This window comes from Lissotriton vulgaris, chromosome 9 (genome assembly GCF_964263255.1).
Source record: "Lissotriton vulgaris chromosome 9, aLisVul1.2, whole genome shotgun sequence".
Lineage (NCBI taxonomy): Eukaryota > Metazoa > Chordata > Amphibia > Caudata > Salamandridae > Lissotriton > Lissotriton vulgaris.
The window spans coordinates 937131360-937156052 of record NC_141697.1 but is presented as its reverse complement, the minus strand read 5'-3'; the positions used below and the strand labels follow the sequence as shown (position 1 = coordinate 937156052).

The window sequence follows — 24693 nt, the reverse complement described above, 5'->3', positions numbered from 1 at the left end:
CAGCGCACTTCTCTAAGAAGTTGTCTGCTAGGCTTTTTCCTTCACTTGATAATTCATATCCTAAAAATAAGACTGTCAGATGGGCAATTCGAGACTTTTTAAAGTTGAATTTGTAACCCTCTGCTGCGAACCCAAGTATAATGGTGTTCACTCTTTTCAAGTGAGTATCCAAATCATCGTCTGTTAGATAGATGTCATCGACATAAGATAATGCTTCATCATCATATATTTGTAGTAACTCTGTTACTCTGGCTGAGAATAGTCCTGGGCTGTTCTTGAATCCCTGTGGGAGCCTACAGAAATTTTTCTGTGACCCCATTACTGAGAAAGCGGTCAAGTATCTGCTTTCTGGTGCAATGTTTTGACAAAAGAAACCATTAGATATGTCTAATGTCGTTTTATATTTTTTCCGAACTATGTTATTCATTAGTGCAGCACTGTGCGAATTTTGTACTGCAAATGTTTTACAACATGAGTTAAGGTGTCTGTAGTCCAAGACTAGACGATATGAATTGTCTGGTTTGGAGACAGGAAACAAAGGATTGTTCATTTGAGAGGTGCATGTTTCACTCACCCCCTGGTATTCAAGTTGATCTAAAATCTCGCTGACTTGTTTTTTAGCTTCTTGCTTAATTGGATACTGCCTTTGTGCAGTAGGTTGACTTTTTAACTGGATTTTGTGAGGAGGAGAGTCCTCATCCCATCCTACATGATTTTTATATAATGCTGGTGCCTGGGCTACTGCCCATTTCCTTGCATATATATATTTAGTGTGAATCGGAATGTGATTTGAGAAGGCAGGCATAATCATTTTTTCGCCACGAGGGCACTCCCTGACAAACTCTGGGGGCCAATCTTTTTCAGCTAACAGGATGTCATAGCCTTTTGAGAGGTTATCCCAAAATAGACCCCTTATTTTTCTAGTCTTATCACCCTCTATACTCAGTGTTATTTCGTATATCTTATGAGGTTTGCTAACTCTGGTGTCTGCAGTTTCTACTTGAATGTATTCATTCGTGTCCACTGTCTCCAGATGACTCCTCAGGATCTTGCGAGCTATGCTGATTTCTGCTGCACTGTCTAGCATTGTCTGTGCCCACTCCCCGTTTTTCAACTGTGTCCTCAGTATTCTCAGCATGTTCGATTACTCTAATACTGGCTACCTTCTTTCTTGGAAATTGTAACTTTTTACTTTGAGCAGGTTCCTTGTCTTTGGACTTGGTGTGCTCTCCTGGGTCTGACCGTCCTCTTCTTTCAGATTTCTGCGAAAAATATCGAGAGGGACGTGTATCAATACTTTGATATCTATCAGGCTTCTTTAAATTATCCCTATTTCTAAGGTTATATCTTTTCTCAGAGGGCTCCCTCTGGGGAGACTGGTGTTCTCGAGTCGGAGTTCTTTCCCTCCGTCGAGGAGACCTTCCTCTGGACTGGAAAACTTTTTCCTTGGGAGTGGATTGTTTATTTCCATCCCAGCTCTTTTTAGGAGTGTTTAAATTATTTTTAATAAATAATTTTTCAGGATTTTCGAGTAGTTGGGGTTTTACTGGTTTCCCACCCAAGCTGTCTCTACCTAATTCTTCATAGCATTTTTCTAAAATTCTGGCAAGTAAATTGGTTGATCTGTTATATCTGTTTCCTTCAATTTCTGGCGGATCATTTTATCCTCCATTGCCAATTGAACTAACTCTCTATATGCCTTTGTTAATTCTCTTATTTTAACTAAGAGTTCTTCACTTGACATTTTATCAATGTCTGGATGTGGTGTGTAGCTGGCTAGAACCGGCCACGTTGCTCCTGGTCTACCTAGTGGAGCGAACCTGGTAATGTGATCATTGTGTTTTAGGGCGCCTTTAAACCAGAGCAGATGCTCTTGGTATTTTAATGGGATTTCAATCTCCTCGAAAGGAGCGTACTCATCCGGTGGATCCCCTATTTTGTAATAGTGGAACTCGTGTGTTGCAGCGTTTGCCGCTGGAAATTTTATCCATGAATAGAATACCTCTGTCTGCCGATATTCGTGTGCCTCTATCACGAAGACGACTGTGCCACCTTGTGTGGTCAGTCCATTTTCTATATGTTTTAACGTTATAGTTTTTCTTATGTTGACCAGGATGATTATCGCACCCGGTTCAGTATTCCCTGTACCATCGGGATTCTGCTGAGTCGCATTTACTGCGGCATCAACGGTTCCGTTTTCAGTGTCTGGCATTTTATTGTCAGAAAGGTTTTGCAGAGCAGGTCTCCAAGGAGACAAAGATTAGGTGCACAATATTTTGGAACACTGTATCCTTCAACGTTGAATAAACCAGAGCTTTACATAGGAATCTCTTCCTACTAAGTTCGGGCGGATTTTAGCCTTTCACCCACTCCAGACGTCTATTGGAGTATTTACGGGAGAAAGGGTCTGTGTGAAAAATGCACGACTGAGTTACTCTAACGTCTTGCGTTAGTTTTATCGCCTTACCAAACGTTGGGTGCCATGTAGTGTAGTTCCTATTTTCCCTATAGGCCCTGCGCATTGGAATAACATAAACAGCAGTGCAGACGTAGAAGTGCGGTCTTCCAGGTCCCTACTGACTATGCTAAACTTAATTGGGTTTGTTACCAACTAGCTCAGAGGTCACTGGAAACTTTCTTGACTGAATAGGAAGTGATCAGCTTCCCTGGTACAGACAAGAAGGGATTCAGTTTTCCAACAACCGCATAAACATGACAACTTTGCTCCTTAGAATAAGTGTCAATCTCTAGAGTCGTGTGAAACAATAGACAGTTATTTTACTCAGTCAGTTGTGCAGATTACTTTCACCAAGATGCAGAGAATAGAGAGACGGGCGTTTTCAATAAAAAGGTATTATTTATTGAACAGTCTTTCTTCTCATGCAAGAGAAATGAATTGCCACAATTGCAAGTCTAGTTATTGTAAAAAGTGCGTACAGTAAAAGGAGGATTGCGAAATAATACTGTAAAAGCATTGATATGGTTTCTTAGCCATATAATAGTTAAAATGAATAAAATATATACATTCATATATACATTAGGCTAACGTACTCAACTGGTGCTTCTAACTACGCCTACCCCAGTGTACCTGACCTAAGCCTAACATGTGGAAGGGAGTAAGTAAGTAGCTTAAGTTAAGTTGGTTTTGCCAAGGTTTGCTTCAAGAATTCTCTCTAAGGGTATAGTCCACACCATACCTCTGGAATAGAATGTTGGAGGTCTTGTATCTCTTTCCAGGACTCGATATCCCAGTTACTCGCAAGAGTAGGCTGGAAACGCCGGAGCTGGATTTTCTCGGCAGGAGAAAAGACAGCGTCTCTCTCAGCGCGTCAAGGAGGAGGAGGGGCAGCGTCCGTGGGCTGCTTGCATCTGCTGGGCTCTGCAAGGGACAGCTGTTCGGCTCCTGTATTCACCACACCATCGTGCGCGCTTTGCTTAAGGCAACGCTGGTAATATTTATACCTGAAAGGTGCCTTGTTTGACGTAAGTTTTTGGACATAAAACGTCAATAAAGATGTCACTAGGAAGTGATTGTCCTTTCAGTGCTCATTAGAGTTCTATTACTAATTAAAACATAGCAAGCGGGGCTTTCCCAGGTTGCTGGGTTTTATCTTGTTGAAGAACTCGGAGTGTAATCTAGGAATCTTAGATAGTGGCTTCTGCTGTGTCATGTACTGTAATGAGCAGCAGAGGCGAGTTTCTGAACTATGGCTGAAATATGGCTCTGATCGTTTATGCCATTATAACGGTCTGAATGGATTATAGCCGTATAGGGGCATAAGGTCACAGTATTGATCGGGGTCCTAGATTAGAACACGACATGAGAGAAACAAGTTGAATAGGCTTGATGCTAACATGTATCCTTGTTTTCAACCTTGCTGCGTGTCGATGCTCGAGGTTGTACTGCATCCATCGCCTAATTTAACTCTTGCCCAGGTGTCACTGTGTAGGGCTATTATTGCTTTTAGTATTTGACTCGGCAATCTCCATGCCTTTAGCTTTTCCCAGAGACGCTTCCTGCTCACTCGATCAAAGGCGGACTTCATATCAACAAAACATGCGTAGAGTCTTGTTCTCTTTTTTACTGCATTTTCAGTTAAAAGCGCCAAGATTGCCATGTTGTTATTGTACCCATCCCTTGTCTAAAGCCCGTTTGGAATTTAGGAATTATGTTTTGATCGTCCATCCAATCTCTCAGCTGAACTAGGAGGCAGGTAGCGTAAAGCTTGGCCTCTACATCAATTAAAGATCTCCGCCTGTAATTCCCCGGTTTACAATGGTCTCCCTGTTTAAATATTGGATGGATTATGTTCCCTTTCCAAGAATTGGGGACGTTGGTTTGCGTGTCGATATAATTGAAGAGAGGCGTTAAATTTTCCGACCAGAAATCTGGGTCATTCTTGAAAAGCGCATTGGGTAGCCCATTCGGACCTGCCGCTCCTTCTGTCTTAAGTTTTTGTATTATACCTCATAGTTGTTTAGTGTTGGTCAGGGTATTTTGTTCATTACCATCTTTCTCTTGTTCTGGATCTTTACGTTCCTCGTTGTCCTGACTGGATTTAACTTTTTATTTTTTCCACTTCCATTGATGGCCCTCTGGAACCTTCATTGGTCCCTAGTTCCGTACTACTGTACATGTTCCGCACGTGTTCAACCCACAATTCCTCTCCAATTCCTGGTTCTTGTTGAAGTCTGACTCCTTTATTCAGGCTATTTATGATGCTCCAGAAGTCCAAATAGTTTCCTTATAAGCTGTTTTAGCATTTCTCAACATCTTCCTGTAGGTGTTCCTTATTTCCTTCAGTTTATTTTTATTTGGTTTTCTTCCCAATCTTATCACCCTTATTTGTAGTTGTACCTCTCTCGCGATCCTTGTCTTTTGTTCTCGTTGGTCGGTACTGAACCAGGGTTCCCTCCTCGTGTGTATTCGTCTTTGGCTACCTGGCAAGGCTGGAAATTTCCGGGTGAGGATCTGGGCCAGGTGTTCCCAGTTTTTTACGCATTGCTCCTCTATTTGTGGCCCCAATTTGCTCACATGATCCCTTGCTGTCTCCTGGATGATTTTCAAGTCCCCCTCTTGCCATTTTAATTTTCGTAGGTAAAACTTTTCGGCATGCCTTATAAGGGAGTTAATTTTTTCGGCAAGTGTGATAGAAATGTTCATTCTCGTAATTTGGGGAAAATGATTACTTTCTGTGCGCTAGACGATACTAAATGTTTCTGTACAAGTGAGTAACTTATCAGGGATGATTGTAAAATCTATTGTTGATCGAACATTACCGCTCAAGTGTGTTATTGCCAGTGATGTGTTACCCTTTGTGTTACCATTCAGAATTGTCAATCCAGCTCTTCTAACTTGTTTGTTATTATTCGGCCTCCCCAGTTCACTAGCCTCTTTCCTTTTATCCGATTTCTAATCGTTAGATTACATTTAAAGTCTCCTGATATGAACATAGGGCATTGCTCATGAGATCTTTGCATTGATTTGATCAGGGTCATTAAAATCAAGTATTTTTCTTTCTGGGTCTTTCTCTCTGGAGGAATGTAAACATTAATCAGTAGAAGTTGCCACTTTAATGTATTTAGTGGGGACTTTCCACTGATTAAAATCACTTGTACCCAATTAACCCCGACATCCAGTTCTTCAGTTAGCCAATCATACTTTTGGGCGGCATATATCTATAAACCTCCTCGCGGGTGCCCAAAAGTTGAAAATCTTTCAGCGAGAATGTGGTGTTCTTTAAATCCTGGAATTGAAAATGGAGTCATATTCCAAGTTTCCTGGAGCAGGATTAGATCTTGTTTTTGGAAAAAGGCTAGGGTTTCGTGGTCCTGGTCCATATCTTTAAACCTATGGACATTCCATAAGCATATCATAATACTGTCCAGCCCTTTTTCCTTCAAATTCTGGGCCTGTGTCTTTTCTCTTATTGTTGGTTTTGAATCTTTGCTAGGTATGCTATTTACTTAACGCCTTTGGCACCAATGACCAGTCCAGCCTGTCCAGTGTTCTACTTCCCACATTTTGTGTGCTCACTGATAGATTAGGTCCTTCTCTGATAAGTGTCGTAACAGGTGTAGTTGATCAAGCCCCTCGTACGTATGTATTCTGGCTTTTCCCGAATCTCTCTTACTTTTTTGAGTGTCTTGGACTATTTAGAAGGGGATAAGGGTATCTTGGACGTTTGTGTAGCATCAATGTGATTCCCCTGACTCAGAATTTTGATCTTGTTGCAAATATCTTGTCTACTAATACCTTTGAGGCCCAAGTTGTCACGGATTCTTCAAAGTCTGGATCTGATATTTTTTGTTGGAATTCAATGGCTATTAAATCTTGTGAGGCAATTCCATTTAGTTCTGGGATTGCTTTAAACAACTTTAACAAGTTCCCTCGGTTCAGAATGTCTTGCCTTCCCTTGGTAGAATATTCAGGCATGAATGTCAATTTTAATTCAAACGCATCTGGCTGGGTTTGAAAGCCATTGGGCGATTGCAAGGTTTCATCTTTAGCAGCTGCAAAGTTATTAGTTGTTAATAAATCACGCACTACGTGTGCTTCTTGTCTCAATTGTTCTTCATGCACCGTTTCCTTTTTCTTTTCTATTTTCCCTGGGTTTTCTGTTATCCTTGCCCCTATTGGTTCGGGTTCCGATTCCTTGGGGGGAAGCATACATCTTTGTTCCTTTCCAGTTGTTATAACCTTTAACGAATTATGCTGGAGTTGAGGTTTGATTTTTATTTTCTCCCCCCACCTCTTACTTATTGAGTCTTCCCGGCTTCCTTGTTTCTTCCTTATTTTGCTTTCCTCATTCTCATGTGAGAATTTGTCTCCTGTATCTGTGTTTGGACGTGTGTTACTCCAAGATGCGTTTTTTGATCTGTTTCTTTTGTTAATGGGCGTCCTACCTCTTGAAGGGTGGGGGCGGTGTATACAGCGGCGCATGAACTTTCCTCCATTAGTGTGGGTTTCGGCGTGAGTTTCGGTTGAACTACGTCAGTTGATGCTGTCCCACACGTGGGTTCGTTCCGTGATTTGTTTTCCCCCCCTCAAGATGTTTTGATTGTAAATATAGAAGCATTTTTCTCTGAGTCTAAGCTTTGTTGCTTTTTGTATTTAATCCGAGACTTCCTTGCACGTTTTCTTTGCCTTTTTGTTGGTTTTACAGGAGGCGAGGAATCAAAGGAATTCTGTGTTACTTCCATTTTGTTATCTGTATTGTCTGGTTGCTCATCAAGTTCCACTTGCTCTTGTTCGCCTTTGGACTTACTACTTGACTTTATAATTGGTTTGTTGCATTTTGAAGTTGCCTTCATATCCGTCTTATGTAGAGTTTCCATGTTCTGCTTGTTGTTGCAAGTTAGTTTTACGACTCCTAGAATGTCCTTTAATATATCAGGGAGGCTTGCCAATTTCTCAATTATACTCCCGCAGCCGCAATTAGGCAGTTGTATATCTTTATTTATTTGTTGCTCCGGAATTCCCCTATGAGTTAATAGGGACGTAATTAAGTCCATCTTGGAGTTTATGCTTGAAATGTGGCCGGCGATTAGGTTTATCAGATCTATTTGTACTTCCATTTTATCCGATTGATAGTTTAGTACCTTTTTTTGCTTGGTCCAGTTTGCCTAGCAAGGACTGACTCCATTGTGCGCTTGGCTCTTGCTCATGGCACTTCCCCGAAGACCCTGACGCATGGTCTATCATACTGACGGATGAGATTGTTATTGGTGCTGACAGATTCATTTAGTTTGCTTTTATAATAAAACTTCTACTATTGTTTAATACAATCCGTTGTTGATCTTTGCTGTCCGGCATGCTTCGTGGAGTTGATGCCGCCATTCCCTGTCTGCTCTGTTGGGCTTCCAAGCGAGAATCTGATAGCAAGGCGTTCCCTTGGGGTTCTTTTTTCTGTGTTATTGTTCCCATGATTTCTAACAAGTTGGGGTCATTGGATATGGAAAATGAGTTTGACCAGGGTTCCTCCCCTGGGGCTACCTGCTTTGGTGATTCACTTAACTTTAGTATTTCCTCCATTTGTTCCTCCACATGGTCCTTTACGTTTATGTTTCCTTCGGATTCTACACTTCTGTTTGGTTTGTTTAATTTTAGTTTTACCTCCATGGTATCTTCTACGCTTCCCTTATTTACTGCGCTTCTAGTTGTTTCCCTTGCGTTTGTTGTGGCTGTGATCTGGTGCACCTGTGCGATCACTGCTTGCTCGCTGGTTGAGCTATCATTGGTTTCTGTAGGGTTTGCTTCCCTGTTGGAGCGTCGTTAATGTTTACCGGGACCTGTGCAGAGGGAGCATTTATTCTATCCGGAAAAATAGGGCTTGGGAGTTTGGTGGCCTCAACTGTTGGTGCATAGATCGCCGCCATTGGGTCCTTTAAAAAGAAGAATTTTTGGATCCCGTTTTCCTTCTCAGGCTCAGCGCTGTTGTGCCAGTCGGTGCTGAGACCAACCTCTCTCTCGGTCTTGAAGCTTTTCCCTTTCAGCTTGTTGGAGAACCTTCTTCAAAGGATTGTTTAGGTTTGACTTTTTTTTACTTTTTACCTATCGCCGCTTGACGAATTTTCCCCAATCTCATTTATTTCCTTGCTTCTATGCTCCTATGCTCCTTTGCCCTTCTTCTATTTCACTATACCTTTATCCTGAATCCTTTATCCTGAATTTTTAAGTGGAACTTTGACCCCTCGTAGTCTCCTAGCCTCTGAGCCTCAATAAGGACCCGAAGCCTGAAGCGGAGAGAAAATGCAATGCCTGATGATGAAAAGCAAGGGGGAGCAATCCAAGAGGAAAATTTACAGGGCAAGAGGGATAGATTGTTAGTAAGTGACGTAGTCGCAAGGTGACAAAGCTTTTAATTTGAGGTACCTTTATCAACCTCTCGCCTCCGGCTCCTCTTCTGCTTCCTCACCTGGAGGGTAGCGCCAACAAAGTGCACGCACTCCACACACCACACACCAACCAGCAGACGGAAGAACTGGATAAGGACAACCTGTCTTGCCTCCCGTCTTGCCTTAGGCGGTTGTGCAGGAGATGGGCCAGGAGGAATCACAGCTTTCCTCTTGCGGATTGAAACACAGCACGCAAAAAGACCCCAGGGCCACAGGCTGAAGCTGCTGGCTCCAAACGCGCACCTCAATAAGATGCCGGGGGGGGGCGGTCACTGGCGGCTCCTGCCGCATTTTTTCAGGGAAGCACTTGCGGCCCCAGCTGCGCCCGCAGTCACTCGTAGCCGCCTTCAGGGAATCTCTGCAGCTCCTGCCACCTTCAGGGGATCTCTGCGGCTCCTGCCACCTTCAGGGGATCTCTGCGGCTTCTGCCACGTCGGAAAAACACCTGCGGCACAGCCAGCCGCGTTTGAGGATCTCTTGCGGCCCCCTGCCGCGGTAACAACACTCGCGGCCCAGCCAGCAGTGTTCGGAGATTTCTTGCGTCCCCCTGCAGCTCTAGCAACACTCGCGGCACAGCCAGCCCCATTCGGAGATCTCTTGCGGCCCCCTGCCGCGCTAACAACACTTGCGGCACAGCTCCTCCACAGCGAATCTCTCCAGCGCCGCCAATGCTGATGCTCACCTGCCGTTCACCTGCCTCACACGACCGCTTCACCGCACCGGTAAACCCCGAGGTCGGTTCACTGCACCAGCAGCTGGGAGGCAGGCAGGGAGGAAGGAAGGAAGGGAAAACAGGCTGCGGCGACAAGTTTCCAGCGGGCGCCAACGGACACAACTACGGACCTCGACCTGGAAATGGAAACACTCCTGCTGTTAACATAGAGTCAAAAGCTCGTTTTTTTTAATTATACATTTTGTAAGCAAGTAAGTACTTTTTTAAATATCGCTTTTAACAGGTAAGTAAAGTGTTCCCTTAAATGCGTCTTTATGCGTAATGCTTTCCTATTCGAGAAAAGGGCATATACGGTATACAGGTACTTGCAGTCGGTTTCTGGGGGTCCACCTCAGGACTTAGGGTGGTAGGAGAGTAAGGTCCAAAGTACCACCAGCTGTTAAGTTTACCTACCCTGGGGCATCCAGGTGCAAAGGTGCTGATCAGGTTGGTAGCCTAATGCGTTACACCAAAGGAGAAAGGGGGAGCCACCTAAACAGGCTGCAGAGGGAAGCTTGGGAACAAGTCCAGTAGCTCCCAATGAGGTGCTTGGTTCAAAAGGGTCCTGGAAGCAAGGCAGCTCAGTTGTATCTCAAGACCGCAGGCTAGGGCACTCTAGTGCAGAGGGGTTATGTCCACTGGGCTGATGTTTTGCAAGTTCTTGAGGTAGTCCGTCTCGATGGTTGACGGTGCACAAATCAGGGCAGTTGGGCCAATCTGTAAGTGATTCTCTGCAGTGCTGACGTCCCTCAACAGCTGTTCGGTGTCATTGGAGTCCGGATTGGACTCACAGGCTTTGGTTGTTGCAAGGGGTGTGGTACATCGGGAATTGGTGCTGTGCAGATACAGTTGGTCCTGGCATCTTCTCATTTGATGGGGGGACAGATCTGATCTGGAGCAAAACAACATCTTCCTGGGCAGCTGCTGTGTTGTTATGACTGGAGAACGGCAGCACGGTAAACTGGACTCTGCTGTTTTGGTGCCTGCGGACTGCAGGGTAGTAGCTCCTCTACTCCAAGTGAGATTGCTGGTAATTTGCTAAGCGCCGGTAGGCAATCTACTGGGGTTCTTGGTAGAGGCTCAGCTGCAGGACGAGTCGGTTTCTTCACGATTGCCGAGACTGGTGCAGGCAGGGGTTGGCATCAAAAAGTCCACAGCAAGTCTTCAGTTCTCTTTTCGCAGCTCTTCTTTGTCCTCTGCTTCTGGGTCGGTCGAATCTGAGTCCCTGGCATCACCTTTGCCACCTAAACCCTCGGTTTATGGGCGTTGTGGGGAGTGACGAGTGGTAGCTAATGGGCCACTCAACTTTAGGGTGACAGTACCCCCCTATATGACCACTTCCTGTGTGAAGTGGGCATAACCCTGACCCAGTTAACCTAATTCCACCAAGAACCAAGATGGTGGAATTCTAGTTTTCGTTTTCACATCAGGTAGACCACCTTAGGGGTGGGACTGGCCTGATATTGAACATGCCTCCTGATTAGCTAATTTTCCCACCAGTCCTGGTGCCAAATGAGCCCAGGGCAGGGGGTGGCATTTCCCCTGTCTTAAGGAATTCTGGGTCTCGAATCAAAGGTGGCAGAGACATTTGAAGCCTCCTGCCTTGATATTCTGTTTGTTAGCCATCCTGCTTGGAGGAGGTGACATCTCCTTACTGCCCTCAATGACCGTGGCATCTCACCTGCAGGGTGTCAGAAACGTGTCTGTGCTGGCAGGCTGGTCTATACCAGTCAGCCAGCACAATAGAGGTTAGTAGTTTTTAGGTGGTACCTTTAAAGTATCCTCTGGGTGCATGTATTAATAAATCCATCACTGGAATTATTGTCGGATTATTAATAGGAAATGTTTGATACCAAACATCTTTAGTTTAAGTGAAGCCATCATGTAGCTGGGGAGCTAATAATCACCAGTGCCCAGTTCACATACACAAGATGGCCTTCCTGTTCACCGGCAATGTCTAAGAATCGACAGAGACATCACAGGGACATATCTGCTCATGTAGTATGTAAGGCCTGCTGTAGGGGGTGACTTAAATATATTGCATGCAGTGATTGCAGGCATGGCACACTGGAGGTGTGCCATGTTGTGTCGTCACTTTTGCCTGCACCATGTCACGCAGCATGGGGAGGGATCCCTTAGGGTGGCACAATACATGCTACAGCCCTTAGGGACACTCTTTAGCATCCATGCCCTAGGTCCAAGGGTACCATTTACTAGGAACATTCAGAAGTGCTAAAGATATTGCCAGTTGGGGGAACAATTGGACAGTTTTAGGGAAAGAGATCTGCTCTAGGGACCTGGATAGCAGGAGGCCAGTGCATTTCTGTTGCAATTAGATCATTTTCCAGGCAGAAAGTGGGGGTGACCTTGTCAAAAAAGGGACACTATAATACAAACTCGAAAAATACTTTGTACAGTCTGACTTTGTTGGTCATGCCTTGGGCACTAGTGTCGTCATCAGACCCCTTGTTTGGATGCGCTTCACAAGATTTTCAGGAGGTGTTTGTTTCCTTTATGAACATGCTGTTTGATGGAGCAGACTCTGGAGACAGAGCAGATGCTGCTCTTCAGCTTTTGAAAGACATAGGAGCTATGGTTCGCTACCTGGGGCTTCTTTGCATGTTTGCCAGTTCTATCAGCAATACCAAAAGGTCAGAGACTATTCAAGAGGCTTTGCCTTTTGTCAGCTTCCGCATTCAAGCCTGACCAGCAGCCGGCGTAAACTTTTTGTGGCTCTTGTCAGTAAATGAGGTCAGCACCACCAGTCCTCCTTATCAATGTCACCAACACCAAACCTCTTTAACTTACTCTCCAATAACTATTTGGGACTAGTCGGAGGCAACATTCCCTATCCTACTGGCACACTAGTATGTGAACCAATGGTTCCTTATGACTGTTCCTCTTGGTTATATTCTTCCTTTTCCAGAAAACTAGAGAAAGGCTGATGTTGCTCACCAGGAGGGGCGCTCAAAATGATCCTACTGGCACACTAGTATATGACCAATGGGTCCTTATGACTGTTCATCTTGGTTATATTCTTCCTTTTCAGGAAAACTAGAGAGAGGCTGATGTTGCTCACCAGGAGGAGCGCTCAAAATTGTACCCGAGGTTGAGAGATAGTTGTTTTGGGTACTACATTCCAGTACTTCCTGGTCCCCAGGATGGATGGCGTTGCTCACCAGGAGGGGCGCTCAAAATTGTACCCGAGGTTGAGAGATAGATGTTTTGGGTACTACATTCCAGTACTTCCTGGTCCCCAGGATGGATGGTGGTCTGAGACAGATGTTGGACCTTAGGATGTTGAACGTGTTCTCCAGAAGTTCAAAATTAGAATTTTTGCTTGGGTTCTGTTGACCTTGGAACTTGAAGACTGCATGGTGCTCAGGACCTGCGAGATGCATAATTTTATGTACTTATTTTGCAGTCTCACAGGAAGTATCTCTACTTTGTGATGTGGTTGGATCACTTCCAAGTCTCCATTCTGTCCTTTGGTCTGACATCAGCCCCTTGGATCTTTATAAAGTTCATGTCAGTGGTCAGAGTCCTTCTTTGGGGGTGAACATAATACTGTACCTGGATGACTGGCAGTTTTAGGCTGACTTGCCTCAGCTAGATTCAGACTTCATTGGGGCCGTTCTGGATATGGTAACTCTGAATGTATGCATGCTTTAGGTGCCCAACACTCGTTTGCACATGTGGGCTCTTAGTGGAACCTAGGACTACAGTGGGTCCAGAATTAGGGACACCTATTGAACAAGATCAGCATCTCCAACAAAGTGGCCTAGGACCATTAGTGGCATATGACCGATGCCAAACTGACGTGTGGCAGGCTATTCTTTCTCACTTCCATTGGAAGTAAGAATGATGACTGATTCATCCACTCTGGATTTAACAGTGAGGAGCTTGTCTCTTCCTTTCTCTGAGAAGGAGAGCCACAAGATTGCTGCCCACTGATCTTGGGGAACCTGCCGTACCATGCAGGCATCAAGTAGTCTGCAGGTTTTAAAGGGGGACCATCCAACTTTTGGGTTCCTTCAGGGATCCTTTCCTGTAGTTCAAAATATGACCTCAGAGACGGAATGATTCTTGTTTTTTTTTTATTTTTATTTTTTTAAAGATTTTTAATTGGTTTGAAAAACAAATACATCACAGTCCTCTTGTTTGCATACTTTTCAGTACAATTACATCATTCGTGCATATAAGAGGAATCAACAGTAAATCAGTCATTTACCCCTATATCATTTCCAAAATTCAAATTCTTTCTCATCTTCATCTCCTTGGTAGGCGAGGTACACAAGTCACCCCGGTAGGAGTTCCATTTACTCCATTTTTTATACCATTTCTTAGGACAATCCCTGGACTTGAGCACCTCTATTTTCTGCTATCATACATTTGTCTAATTCCTTAGCCCAATTCTTCGGTGATGGTCTCTTACACCCCCCACTTCATTGCAATTGCTCGTTTTACTAGCGTGTATCCCAGTGTGGTCATTTGTTGCTCCACCCCCGTAAGGTCTGTAGCTACCCATATATTAAGGAGTCCCAATTGTGGTGTTAGGATAATCTCTTTTCCGATTCTTTGTTTTTTTAAAGTTTTGATATTGGACATTCCTGGGTTTAACCTTCGCGGGGGCTTTTAAAGAGGACCTTTCCTTAATATACCTTCTCCTTACCTTAATATATCTTCTCCTCTGTCCTGTGAGGATACTAAGGGGGTTTATTTAGACTCGGACCCTTTAATTTTCGCCTTAACCTTAACCCAGGATACTTCCAGTTCCTTCTTGCCAGACTCTATTCCCTGCCCGTGGTTAAGGGCACCCCCAAAAGCTTCAGTACTTCTCAGTGAATATCTGTTAGGCTTACTAGCCTTTTGGGTTTTCCCACTCATTAGCCAGAAAAGATTATCATTCCTACCTGACCAAGGTTTCCTCAGAGGAATACTTTCCAATATTCCACTGTGTAGACTCGGCAGCCCGCTGCTCTCCTCCGCAAGCTCTGCAGAAGGGAACCGTTACTCATGGCTCCACCTCTCGGAGCCTGTCCTGGCATGTTTCTTACGGAGTCCCGGCTCCCCAATAGTAAGGCAACCCTTGCACAAGCACTCCCACTGTTTTCAGCATTCCCCGGCGTGACACCCCGGGCCCTCACCACACCTGAGCCACCCCTCTCCAAAACGGACAGTCATCCGTAACGCTCGGCGGTGAGAGGGTTCCCATTGACTCTAGGACTCTGCCCACCCTCAACACTTCTCTGTTGAAACCACCCATCCCGCTGACTCAGGTGAAGACTTAAACAGGCCTTGCCGTGTAAAAATGATCAAAAATGTTAGCCTGGTGTTAAGGTTGCGGTATCTTCTAATCTTTTACCACCGCTTTCCCATTTCGCCTCCTCCTATTCCTCACGGCTCACTCACACACTCTAACAGACGCGCGGACAGCTGCTAGCTGTCTGCCATTTTCCCCCAGATTTAACATGTTCTCTTGTAATTTGATGTCTTGATGTCATGTTTGAGAGGGTACTCTCTGGTTGTCTGACTGCCTTTTCTTTATTTTCAGGTCACCCTCTTGGAAGCTGGAAGCTATTAACCATAGACCGGGATCTCTTGGTCGCCAGCTTTTCCACTCCATCCTCTCCCCCAACTGTGGTATGCATATACATTCACAATTGTAAAACAGTAAAGCAAGTGTGGGAACAGAAATCTAGTTCTTTGATTCAGTGAAGAGCACTGCTCATTAAGCCTGGTTCCACCACCATATGACATTTACAGTTTATATGCCCCAAAATGATTGTGTTAAGTTTATGTAAGTGGCTTGTTTTTTACTGTTAACATGAAGGATATGTAGTTGTAGATTTTAATATGATGCCCCTTCCAGGACCCCCGGGGAAAATGTTGAATGGGCCTGGTAGCTCCTCCATCTTCCCTAAGTTTCAGTTCAATCACTTTAGGTCCCTGTTTAAGGTGGTTTGAAGGAATGCGTTGCCTAGCAACACTATGATGGGGCCGTAAGGGTGACTGTGATGATGAGGGTAACAGTCACCCTTGACGTGTTTTTGTCTTACCCAGAATCCTGTTTGTCAAGCACGGACCTGCTTTCAAAACTGTTTGCAAATGTAGGTCTGTGTTTGCGCTCAGTGTCTAGACAAATGGTTGCACCTAAAAGTTATTAGGTTCTTAGTGGGAACCTTACAAGTATTTGTTCTCATCCCATTTGGACTTTTTACTTTTTCGCTGGCATGGAACTCTTCCTCTCCCCCCCTCCCTTCCCCCTGAGACAAACATTGGTAAGTAAGTCTGGCAGACCTGACAGTGTACTTAATAGCACATCTCTATCACTTATGTTTGAAACTCTACTCTGATTCCATGACCAATTATTTCAGAAGACCCAGTAGTTATACACCCACAAGATCGGTTTGTCCTGTGTCAGGGCATGGGATTTTGCTGCACTGTGGAAATCGACATTTTCTATCCATTTCCAAGCGCAGGGGCAGTATTTGCTGCTTAAAAGCCAGTATGGCACCTTCTTGTTGGAGGCACCCAGCCTTAGACTGATAAGCTTGACTGAGGAAACTTTTCTGGGGCACATTACCTTCAATCCATAAATGTACTACTACTTGGTTTGGCAAGGGAGAGCATTTGCTAATTGTAAAGAGTAAGGCCAAGGAGTCATAGATGGCCAGGGCCCTGAGAGGACATGTCTTCTCGGAGCACCAGTAAGGCTGCCTCGTCTTGACGCGTGTACATCTGTTCTAGTTGAGTTAGCTAGTACCTCGGCAGATACATGTGGGGGAATTGTGATGGAGTAGCTACATGCAGGAATCATGCGAGTAGTGATACTCCCAGGTTCTTAGATAAATCAAGATAGTCTGTCTGGCCTCAGAAGTAAGAAGCTTACCACAGGTGGGTCAATGTTAGGAACTGGAATTTCGTATTTGTTCGCTGCGAAGCAATACAGCAGGGGTACTCTCTGATTTCTGCAGGAGATGGCTTTATACCTGGTTACCCAGACACTTCCCACACCACTGCCTAGGGCTCTCATGCAGAAAATCATTGACAATATAGTGCAAGTAGACCATGTGGTGTCCTAGGTCCTGTTGGTACATTACTTCAGGTACTCCCAACTGCATGTTTGGAACTTCACTGGTGACTTTTGAGACCACCGTGGAAAATTGCTTCCCCTTTTCTACCTGCATGCTTTTTCTTGTGCACAGATCTGTTGCATCCACCAGCATGCATCCTAAAGAAGATGGAGAGAGACACATGAAAGTAAATACGAAGACTAGAAACAAGGGTAAAGACAATGGAGATGGAATACTTCAGAGAGAGGGCTGAAAGTGGGCAAACCACTGTGACTGCTTTGGATAGTTGTTTTTCTTTAATATGGAAAAACTTACCAGGTACTGAAATGAAGGTCTCAAGACTGGACTATACATTGACGGAAATGAAGATATGTTTTCGAAGCGCAACACTGGCGGCACACAATTCTAGGAAGATATTGCCACCAGCGGCTACGACTGCGACGATAGCCGGGGCTCCCTGACGCGAGCCTAACTGCTGAAGATGGTGGCCCTCCCTGTGTGCTGCATCAGTATAATACCGGTCGCGCTGTTGCTTGGGCCGCCGCAACCTAACATTGCGCCTGCTGCCTGTGAACCATTGGGTGTGCCGACTGGTAGGTAGAGAGATTCCTGGGCAGAACCGCAATAGGATCTACGCCGAATCCTGAAGCCTGAGCCAAACAACAACCGGGCCCCCAGGTGCTCGGTGCTACACGTGGATTCCTCCAACACCGTGACTAAACTCCTGCAGCAGTGCCTTGCGCCAACGACTCTGTCTCTCTGCGGTGTGCTGAAGGGCTTGGCGAGTCACCGGGGGCCCACGCGGAGTACATGTGGTCAGTTTGCCCACAACTGCATAACCGTTGCTATGACTCACTATAGCGTGGATTAATGACTATACCGTAGGGTCCCACAACCCTTCACCACTTCCTGCCTCTGGTCCCTCCTAACCTACGGCGACTCATTATCTGGGCTAACTGCGAGCACTCAAATCTAAATCAGCGTTGCACTTGACAGGGGCCCACCTCAACAGCAAGTGGGCGCTACGAGCGAATAGACTATCGATGCCACGTCTCTTAGTGTAGCTATGACCCCTGCCTAAAATGTGTTACCCACACGCTAGGGCCTAGTGGGGCTATACTTGTGACTCCCATGCTAGGAAGAAGATCCTGGCGACTTGGTAATTCGAAATAGCCTCCATTCATCGGCAAACCCAGTGTGATAGGTGAGTTGCTCAGATAGACTGAAGACATTGTTGGCAAGGGGAGCATAATTGCGAGATCCTGGCACCCCATTGTTATCATAGTCGCTACAGGGTCTCTGCGTAAACTGCACTGCTGCTGAACTGCTACTGCATAGTTGGTCCAGGCCACACTGTCTCCTTAAGCCCTGGATCGTTACGCCATCAGTACCTCGTCCTACAAAATGAGAGCACGGAACAAAAATGGTCAAAACCAAACACAGTCAACCCTGTCTCACATTTGAACCCCGCAAATCCAGCAAGTCGCAACAACAGGCCGCGTTGGACTCTGAAGCATATACCCCTGCTGCTAGCACAAACTTGCAGACCATTGATGGCAAGATTGATAATCTAAACCTGCGGATGGACAATAAGGCTTATAAGCTGGACAAGCACGCACTGAGTCTTGGTGAGGCAGAGACGCGCCTGTCTGATGCCGAAGACAGCCTACAGCACATGTCATCAAAAACTTCGAGGCCAGATCTAGATGGAACAATCTGCAAATTACTGGCCTGTCAGAATCTACCAACATGGGTCCCCTCAAACTCATATATTGAAGCCCTGCTGAAGGCAATTTTCGGGCCGAACATCTATCCTCTGTCTTAATAGTAGAACGTGCGCACCACTCTCTGGCAGCCAGACCTCCACCGGGTGCTCCTCCACGCCCCACGATCGCACGTTTGCTGAACTACAGAGACCGCAATACTATTCTCCGTATGGCCAGAGTGAAAGGGAACATAGTCCATAAACGCAACTCACTTGCTTTTTACCCGGACTTCACTGCAGCGGTGCAAGCTGCAAGGAAAGAATACCAACCAGCAAAAAAGATCCTTATGGCGGAAAAAGTTCCCTATGCAATGCTATCCCCGGCGCGGTTGCAAATCGATCTGAATGGTAAATCGAGGATTTTCACGTCGCCAAAAGCTGCAATGGACTATGCTAAGTCACTGAAACATGGTCACCAAGACTCCTCCACTTTTGATGACGACTTCAACGAGGTCTCCTCATAAGGAACTGCGGGGGGACCACATCTTGGCCCGCACGCGGCCCTGCTTCGGCGGACACCGCTTGTTGTCTTATCACGCAGGCTCTACACAGGCAGCACCTATCATGCAATGTCTGCCGCCTCCAGCCATGCTGCAAACTGGGACACTGAAGCTGCGGATAAGATCTCCCTTTGCATGCTACTTTATATATATTACTGCATGCATGTGTTGGTTTGTACCAGGATTCGGGCATGATCTCATATTATTGTTCTCCAGCCACCTCCCTTTCTAACTTGGGAGGGATTCTGCGCTCCTCTATGGGTTTTCCCCGCAGCTGTTATGGCAGCTCATTTTCTCTGTTGGGCATTGTTCTGGGTGGTCTGGGATGGCTTTGGCATGTTGGAGTAGCTGAAGTGGGCGGGGGATGGGGGCTGGAGGGGGGATACGGGGGTTTTGTTAAAGTAGCTCAACGTTACTCTGACCCCTCATTACAAGTTGTGCAGTGGTATAATTTTGTTGTCATATAGTGCAGGTTACATGTCCTATGCCAAAGGTACACACAGGCTATGACAACATTGTTTGCCTGACATGGAACGTACGGGGCTTAACTCTTCCAAAAAAATACGACAAGTACTAGCATAACTAGACTGCCACAAGACCAAAATCACCCTCATACATAAACACATCTGACAAGGCACACTGAAACACAAGTAGGGGCGAAATGGGCTGGGCACAGACTTGCCTCATCGTACTCCTCCTATGCTAAGGGGGTAATCACGCTCATAAAAAAAAAACCTGTCGTTCACTATACTGCGAGAATGGCCGGACGCCACGATCACCTAGAGCTGCCACAGTTATTAATGATGGTATAGATGAACTCGCCCTGACAGATGTGTGGAGACTGCGAAATGTAGACAAACTTGAAGGGTTTCATATCTCAATGGCACATGGTAGCTGGTCCCGGCTGGACTATTGGCTCCTGAGCGAGCGCAGTTCCACCTCAGTATCAGACATAGAGGGACTCCCGAGGACGCTATCGGATCACAATCCTGTTAAACTCAATCTGCGTATTCGACAAACTACACAACAACAGTTCACTTGGCGGTTTCGCTCTGAAGCGCTACTTGACCCACTCTATACACACACTATTAGTGAAGCCATTACACAATATTTCGCACAAAATAAGGGGACCGTAGACAGTGCAGCCACCCTTTGGGAAGCCTTCAAGGCCACGAACCGCGGACAATGTATAAGCACTACTGCGGGGATATTGAAAGACCTGTGTGGTCAGCTGTCTAGAACTGAGCACACCCTGCGGAGGCTAGAGAGGGACTATGAAAACGCACCAAGTGACTCACTTCTGGCTCAAATTAAAGAATCATTAACTGAATACACTAATCTTGCGGATAGCAAAATTAGATGTTTGTCTAGAAGACACGTGGTCCGAGCCTATGGGGAGGGAGGAAGGAGGGACAGAATTTAGCGGTTAAAATCAAAGCCAGGAAGGACAAACACCCCATCACTAAAAGAACGGACGCAGCGGGTGTGGACCATTACTCGACTGCAGCTATCGTCACTCAATTCCGCACAACCTTTGCAGAGTTGTACACGTCACAGACTAGCGCTCCGGTCACAGAACTAGACGATTACTTATCGGACATTGCTTTAATATGGCTCTCCGATGGCCATAGGGAGTATCTTAGTTAACCCATCACCGTAGAAGACATTAAGTCGGTGTTGGACCCGGCCCATTAGGCAGGTTCACCCCTAGACTTTTTGCATTTTCCTAGCCTATTTATGGAACCTGGTGTTGGTGATTTTAGGCCTCTGCGCACTTTTTCACTGTGGTACAGTGTAAAGTGCATGAGCTCTCTGTATGTGTGGTGAGTGACCTGCCCTCCCATAGGAATGAATGGGGAGTATGTATGCCCATGGTAGTTCCTGATGTGTGGGGAGTGCAGGGGCGAGTTTGGTATGTATCAACTCGTGAGAGTGAATGCTGCAAAATGATGTATGCAACATGACTGTGTCTAGTCTAGAAGTACTACTTTTGGAAGTTGGCATATTTGTGTAGGTTGTTGCTAGTGTGTGATTGGCTGGTGAGCCTGGCCCAGAGTGCATGGGCCTGCTTGTGGATTGACTGTCTGGCTTGAGGATGACAGGGGCTGGAGAGCCCAGGAGGTTGTCTGAGTCAGCCCATGGATGAAAGGCAGCATCTGCTGCCAGGGAAGTGGGAGGAGATGGCACCTGATAGTGAAGGGCTGTTCCTGTGTAACTACAAAGCTGGCTCCACCTCCCGCTGGGCGACTGACACCTCTGTCCCTGATACTGAAGGGGACTTCCCTCTAAACCAGTCCAGCTGGTTCTCACACTGCCTGCTTCAAAGGACTTCAAAGGTTTTGCTCTGTATAAGAAGGGGTTGTATCCCCTTCCAAAATGTTCTTGTTTCTGACTTGAATCTGCCAGGGGCATGCTGCTGCTGGGGCTCAGGGGAACCCCTGGGCCCTGCCCAGCTCCTGGACCTCTGATGGACTTTCCTGGACTCCTGGGGGACCCCTCTGCCTTGCTGGGCTGAGGGGGGGACTTTGCTTGCCCCTTGGAATCTCTGAGACCTTGTTGCAGCATGGAGGAGCTGCATTTGCCTGCAGGAAGCGCTGTGCTTCCCCCCCGGAGCGCCTGGGAGCGCTCTGCCTGTTTTCTGGCGCTGTAGAGAGCTTTATTTGGATTATAGCGCTGAGGAGCGCTTTGGCCGCCCTGGCGAGTGCCCACCTCGCTTATTGTTAATTTTGTCTGACTTTGGCTGCCCACGCCGTGATTGCCGCTGCCCGGGGCCAGGACGAGGACCAGGAGCTGCGGTAGCGAAGATCGAAGCCACCGCGCTCCTATTGGCCCAGCGAGACGAGCCCCTCCAGTAAAGCTGCGCTGGGATTGGCCCAGCGCCGCCGCGTCATCGCCGAGGCCGCGCCCTGATTGGCTGACGGCTCAGCATCTCCCAGGGGCTGGTCCCGGGAGCCGCGCTGTCATTGGCTGGCTCCCGGGCGTGTTTTGAAGATGGCCGGGATCACCGCCGGGCCCGGGGAGAGGAGAGAAGATGGCGCTGCATGGCCGCAGGTCGGCCGGGCTCCCGTGAGCTGAGGGAGCGCGGCGGCATTTGAGGAGAGAGGCGGAGATATGCGGCGGGGGCGCGAGGCACATTGCCGGTGCCTGCCCCCACCGCGAGTGCAGAAGAAGTCGCCCGGTAAGTGGAGCCGGGCCTGAGGGGACTCCGTGGTGCAGATGAAGAGAGGAGGGGCGCGAGGCATAGTGCAGTGCCTGCCCGCGCCTCAGCGCGGACAGGACCCAGAGCGGAGCAGCACGAGAAGAGCCCCGCCGTCAATGGTGAGTGCGGGTGCCGTGTTGCTTAGCTCAGAGCGGCCCCAGTTGACCGTGGGCCGCTCCGAGACTCCAGGGCCCCTTGCATTGGTGCGCAGAGTCCCGAGGGACTCCATCGATTGGGAATGATTGTCTTTGAGCCTAGTGGAAGGCTCCGGGGCACCAGTGTACTTCGAGTCCCCTCCGAGGGACTCCAACGACGGGGCCATAATTATGTAGAGAGCCTGTGTGGCTCAGTGGGACTATGTACGTCCGGAAGGCCATTGATCTCGAGCCCCGAGAGGCTAAAGGGGGCAGAGTAATTCACAGAGCCTGTGTGGCTTCGTGTGGCGCAGTTTTATGCTCAAGGGCTAGTGAAGGCCCTGCCACAGTTTTGATGATTCCCCAGTTGCCCAGCACTTTGTGGGCAGCTGCCACGTTTAGGCTTTTTGTACTTTGGACTGGCGCTGCATGGCAGCGCGCCCTGACATTGGACCCAGGGCATCTTTGCCCCACAAGGCCAGTTGGCCTAGGGACTGCCACAGGTAGTGGCTTATGTAGTGTAGGCGCAATGTGATTTCTATGCTTTTAAATAGTAATTGCCTACTGTGTGTTTTTGCGCTATTGACTTATGTTACGGCACCTCTGAATGTTTATGCATTATGTGTCTTCCTTTCCATGCGCTGCACCTCTGAATGGTTAGTCATCATGTGTCTTCTTGCGCTGCACCCCTGAATGTATTTTATTGCATCATGTGCTCTACTCTTAACACCTCTGAATGTTTAGGGCATCATGTGTTTCTCTTTATTACTCCTCTGAATGTGTTTATGCATCATGGGTAAGGTGTTCTGGTTTATGCCCCTAAATGTGTTTATTCTTAGGTGGTTGTCTTTTCTACTCCTCTGAATGTAGGTTTATTGCATCTTGAGTAATGTATTCTTTCTTAGACCCCTAATGCTGTGTGATACTTAGGTGGTTCTTCTTTCTTAGTACAGGTGGTCCTAGTAAGGTCCTGGTTCCTGTTACCAGTGGTTACTGGTTGCTATCTTTGATTATTATTTTATGTTACATTTATTCTTTATTCTAGAAGTGATTTGATATTCTACATTTTATCTAGAAGTGCTATATCTGAATATGACAGTGGCCCTTGTGGCCCTGTCTTGTGTACATAATCCCTGTGAATATTGCCCGTGCCAGTTGGCACCATGTATATGTGTGATTTTATCTGATGTGTTTTTACAATACAAAAGTTATTTTTATAATAACCTTGTGTGGAGTCTCTTCTGTGGTGTGCCTAGTATGTTGTTGCTGTTGTGCGCTGGCGCAAATGCTTTACACATTGCCTCCGAGTTTAGCCTTACTGCTTGAGCCAAGCTACCAAGGGGGTGAGCAGAGGTTATCTTGGCGTGTGACTTCCTTGCCCTGACTAGAATGGTGGTTTCTGCCTGGCTATGGCGTCAGCCTTAGCCTACCAGAAATAGCCAGTTCTAACAGTCGGCGATAAAAACTCTTCTGAACAAAAAAGCTCCGGGTCCTGTTGGACTCACTTGTGAGTTGTACAAGGAGTTTGCAGAAGAACTCGACCCTTATCTCCTTGAAACGTACGCCCAAGCCTATGAGGCGGGAATGCTAGCGCCAACACTCAGGGAGGCCCTAATCATAACTTTGCTGGAAAAAGATAAACCACCAGGTCGCTGTGACACCTACCGTGCGCTGTCATTCATTGACATCGACGCGAAACTGCTAGCAAAAATCCTGATGCCCAACTTTGTACTACCTGATCAATCCGGATTTATACCCGAAAGATCCACTTCACACAACTTACGAACGTTGTTCGCAATGTATCACATTCTAGATCCAGGTCTGAAGGCTGCAGCCATGATGCTAGATGCAGCCAAGGCCTTTGACTCCATAGAATGGAGCTATCTTTTTAACATCCTCCTTCGTGTGGGATTTCCCCTCACTTTAGTCACCTTGACGCGACTGCTGTACACAACTCCAACTGCACGCATACGCTTAGAAGGCATGACATCGGATCCCATACGGATTTGCAGAGGTACTAGACAGGGATGCCCCATGTCGCCGCTCCTCTTTGCGATAATGCTGGAGCCTCTGGCCTGCATCATCAGCCATAAGGCGGCAGCGCTGAAATTCATTCCTCGCCCAATGAGCATATCCCTGTAGGCTGACAATATGCTTCTATTCGGTAGAGAGCCACATACATTCTTGGAGCCGGTGCTAAGTGAATTCATACGGTTTGGACGCTTCTCAGGCCTCACTATAAATTGGTCCAAATCAATGGCGATACCATAAACTGAGTCTACCTCCCCTCATGCACTTTAATTCCCCCTGATGTGGTCTGTTGAACCTGTCAAATACCTTGGGGTATTGGTCTATCGTGAACCCGAAATATGAATCCAAGAAAACTATGGCACAGCCTGTACAAAGCTG

At 46.7% G+C, this 24693-nt stretch overlaps 1 protein-coding gene across 3 annotated transcripts in view; it reads left to right on the top strand.

Annotated features, from left to right (window-relative positions):
* Nucleotides 1–24693, top strand: part of LOC147692563 (acylamino-acid-releasing enzyme-like) — a 526970-nt gene that overhangs the window by 316942 nt on the left and 185335 nt on the right. For all 3 annotated transcript variants that reach the window (XM_086938783.1, XM_086938782.1, XM_086938784.1), the window contains exon 15: nucleotides 15165–15253. In XM_086938783.1, the coding sequence (XP_086794909.1) occupies nucleotides 15165–15253 (89 nt within the window). The remainder of the gene's footprint in view (nucleotides 1–15164; nucleotides 15254–24693) is intronic.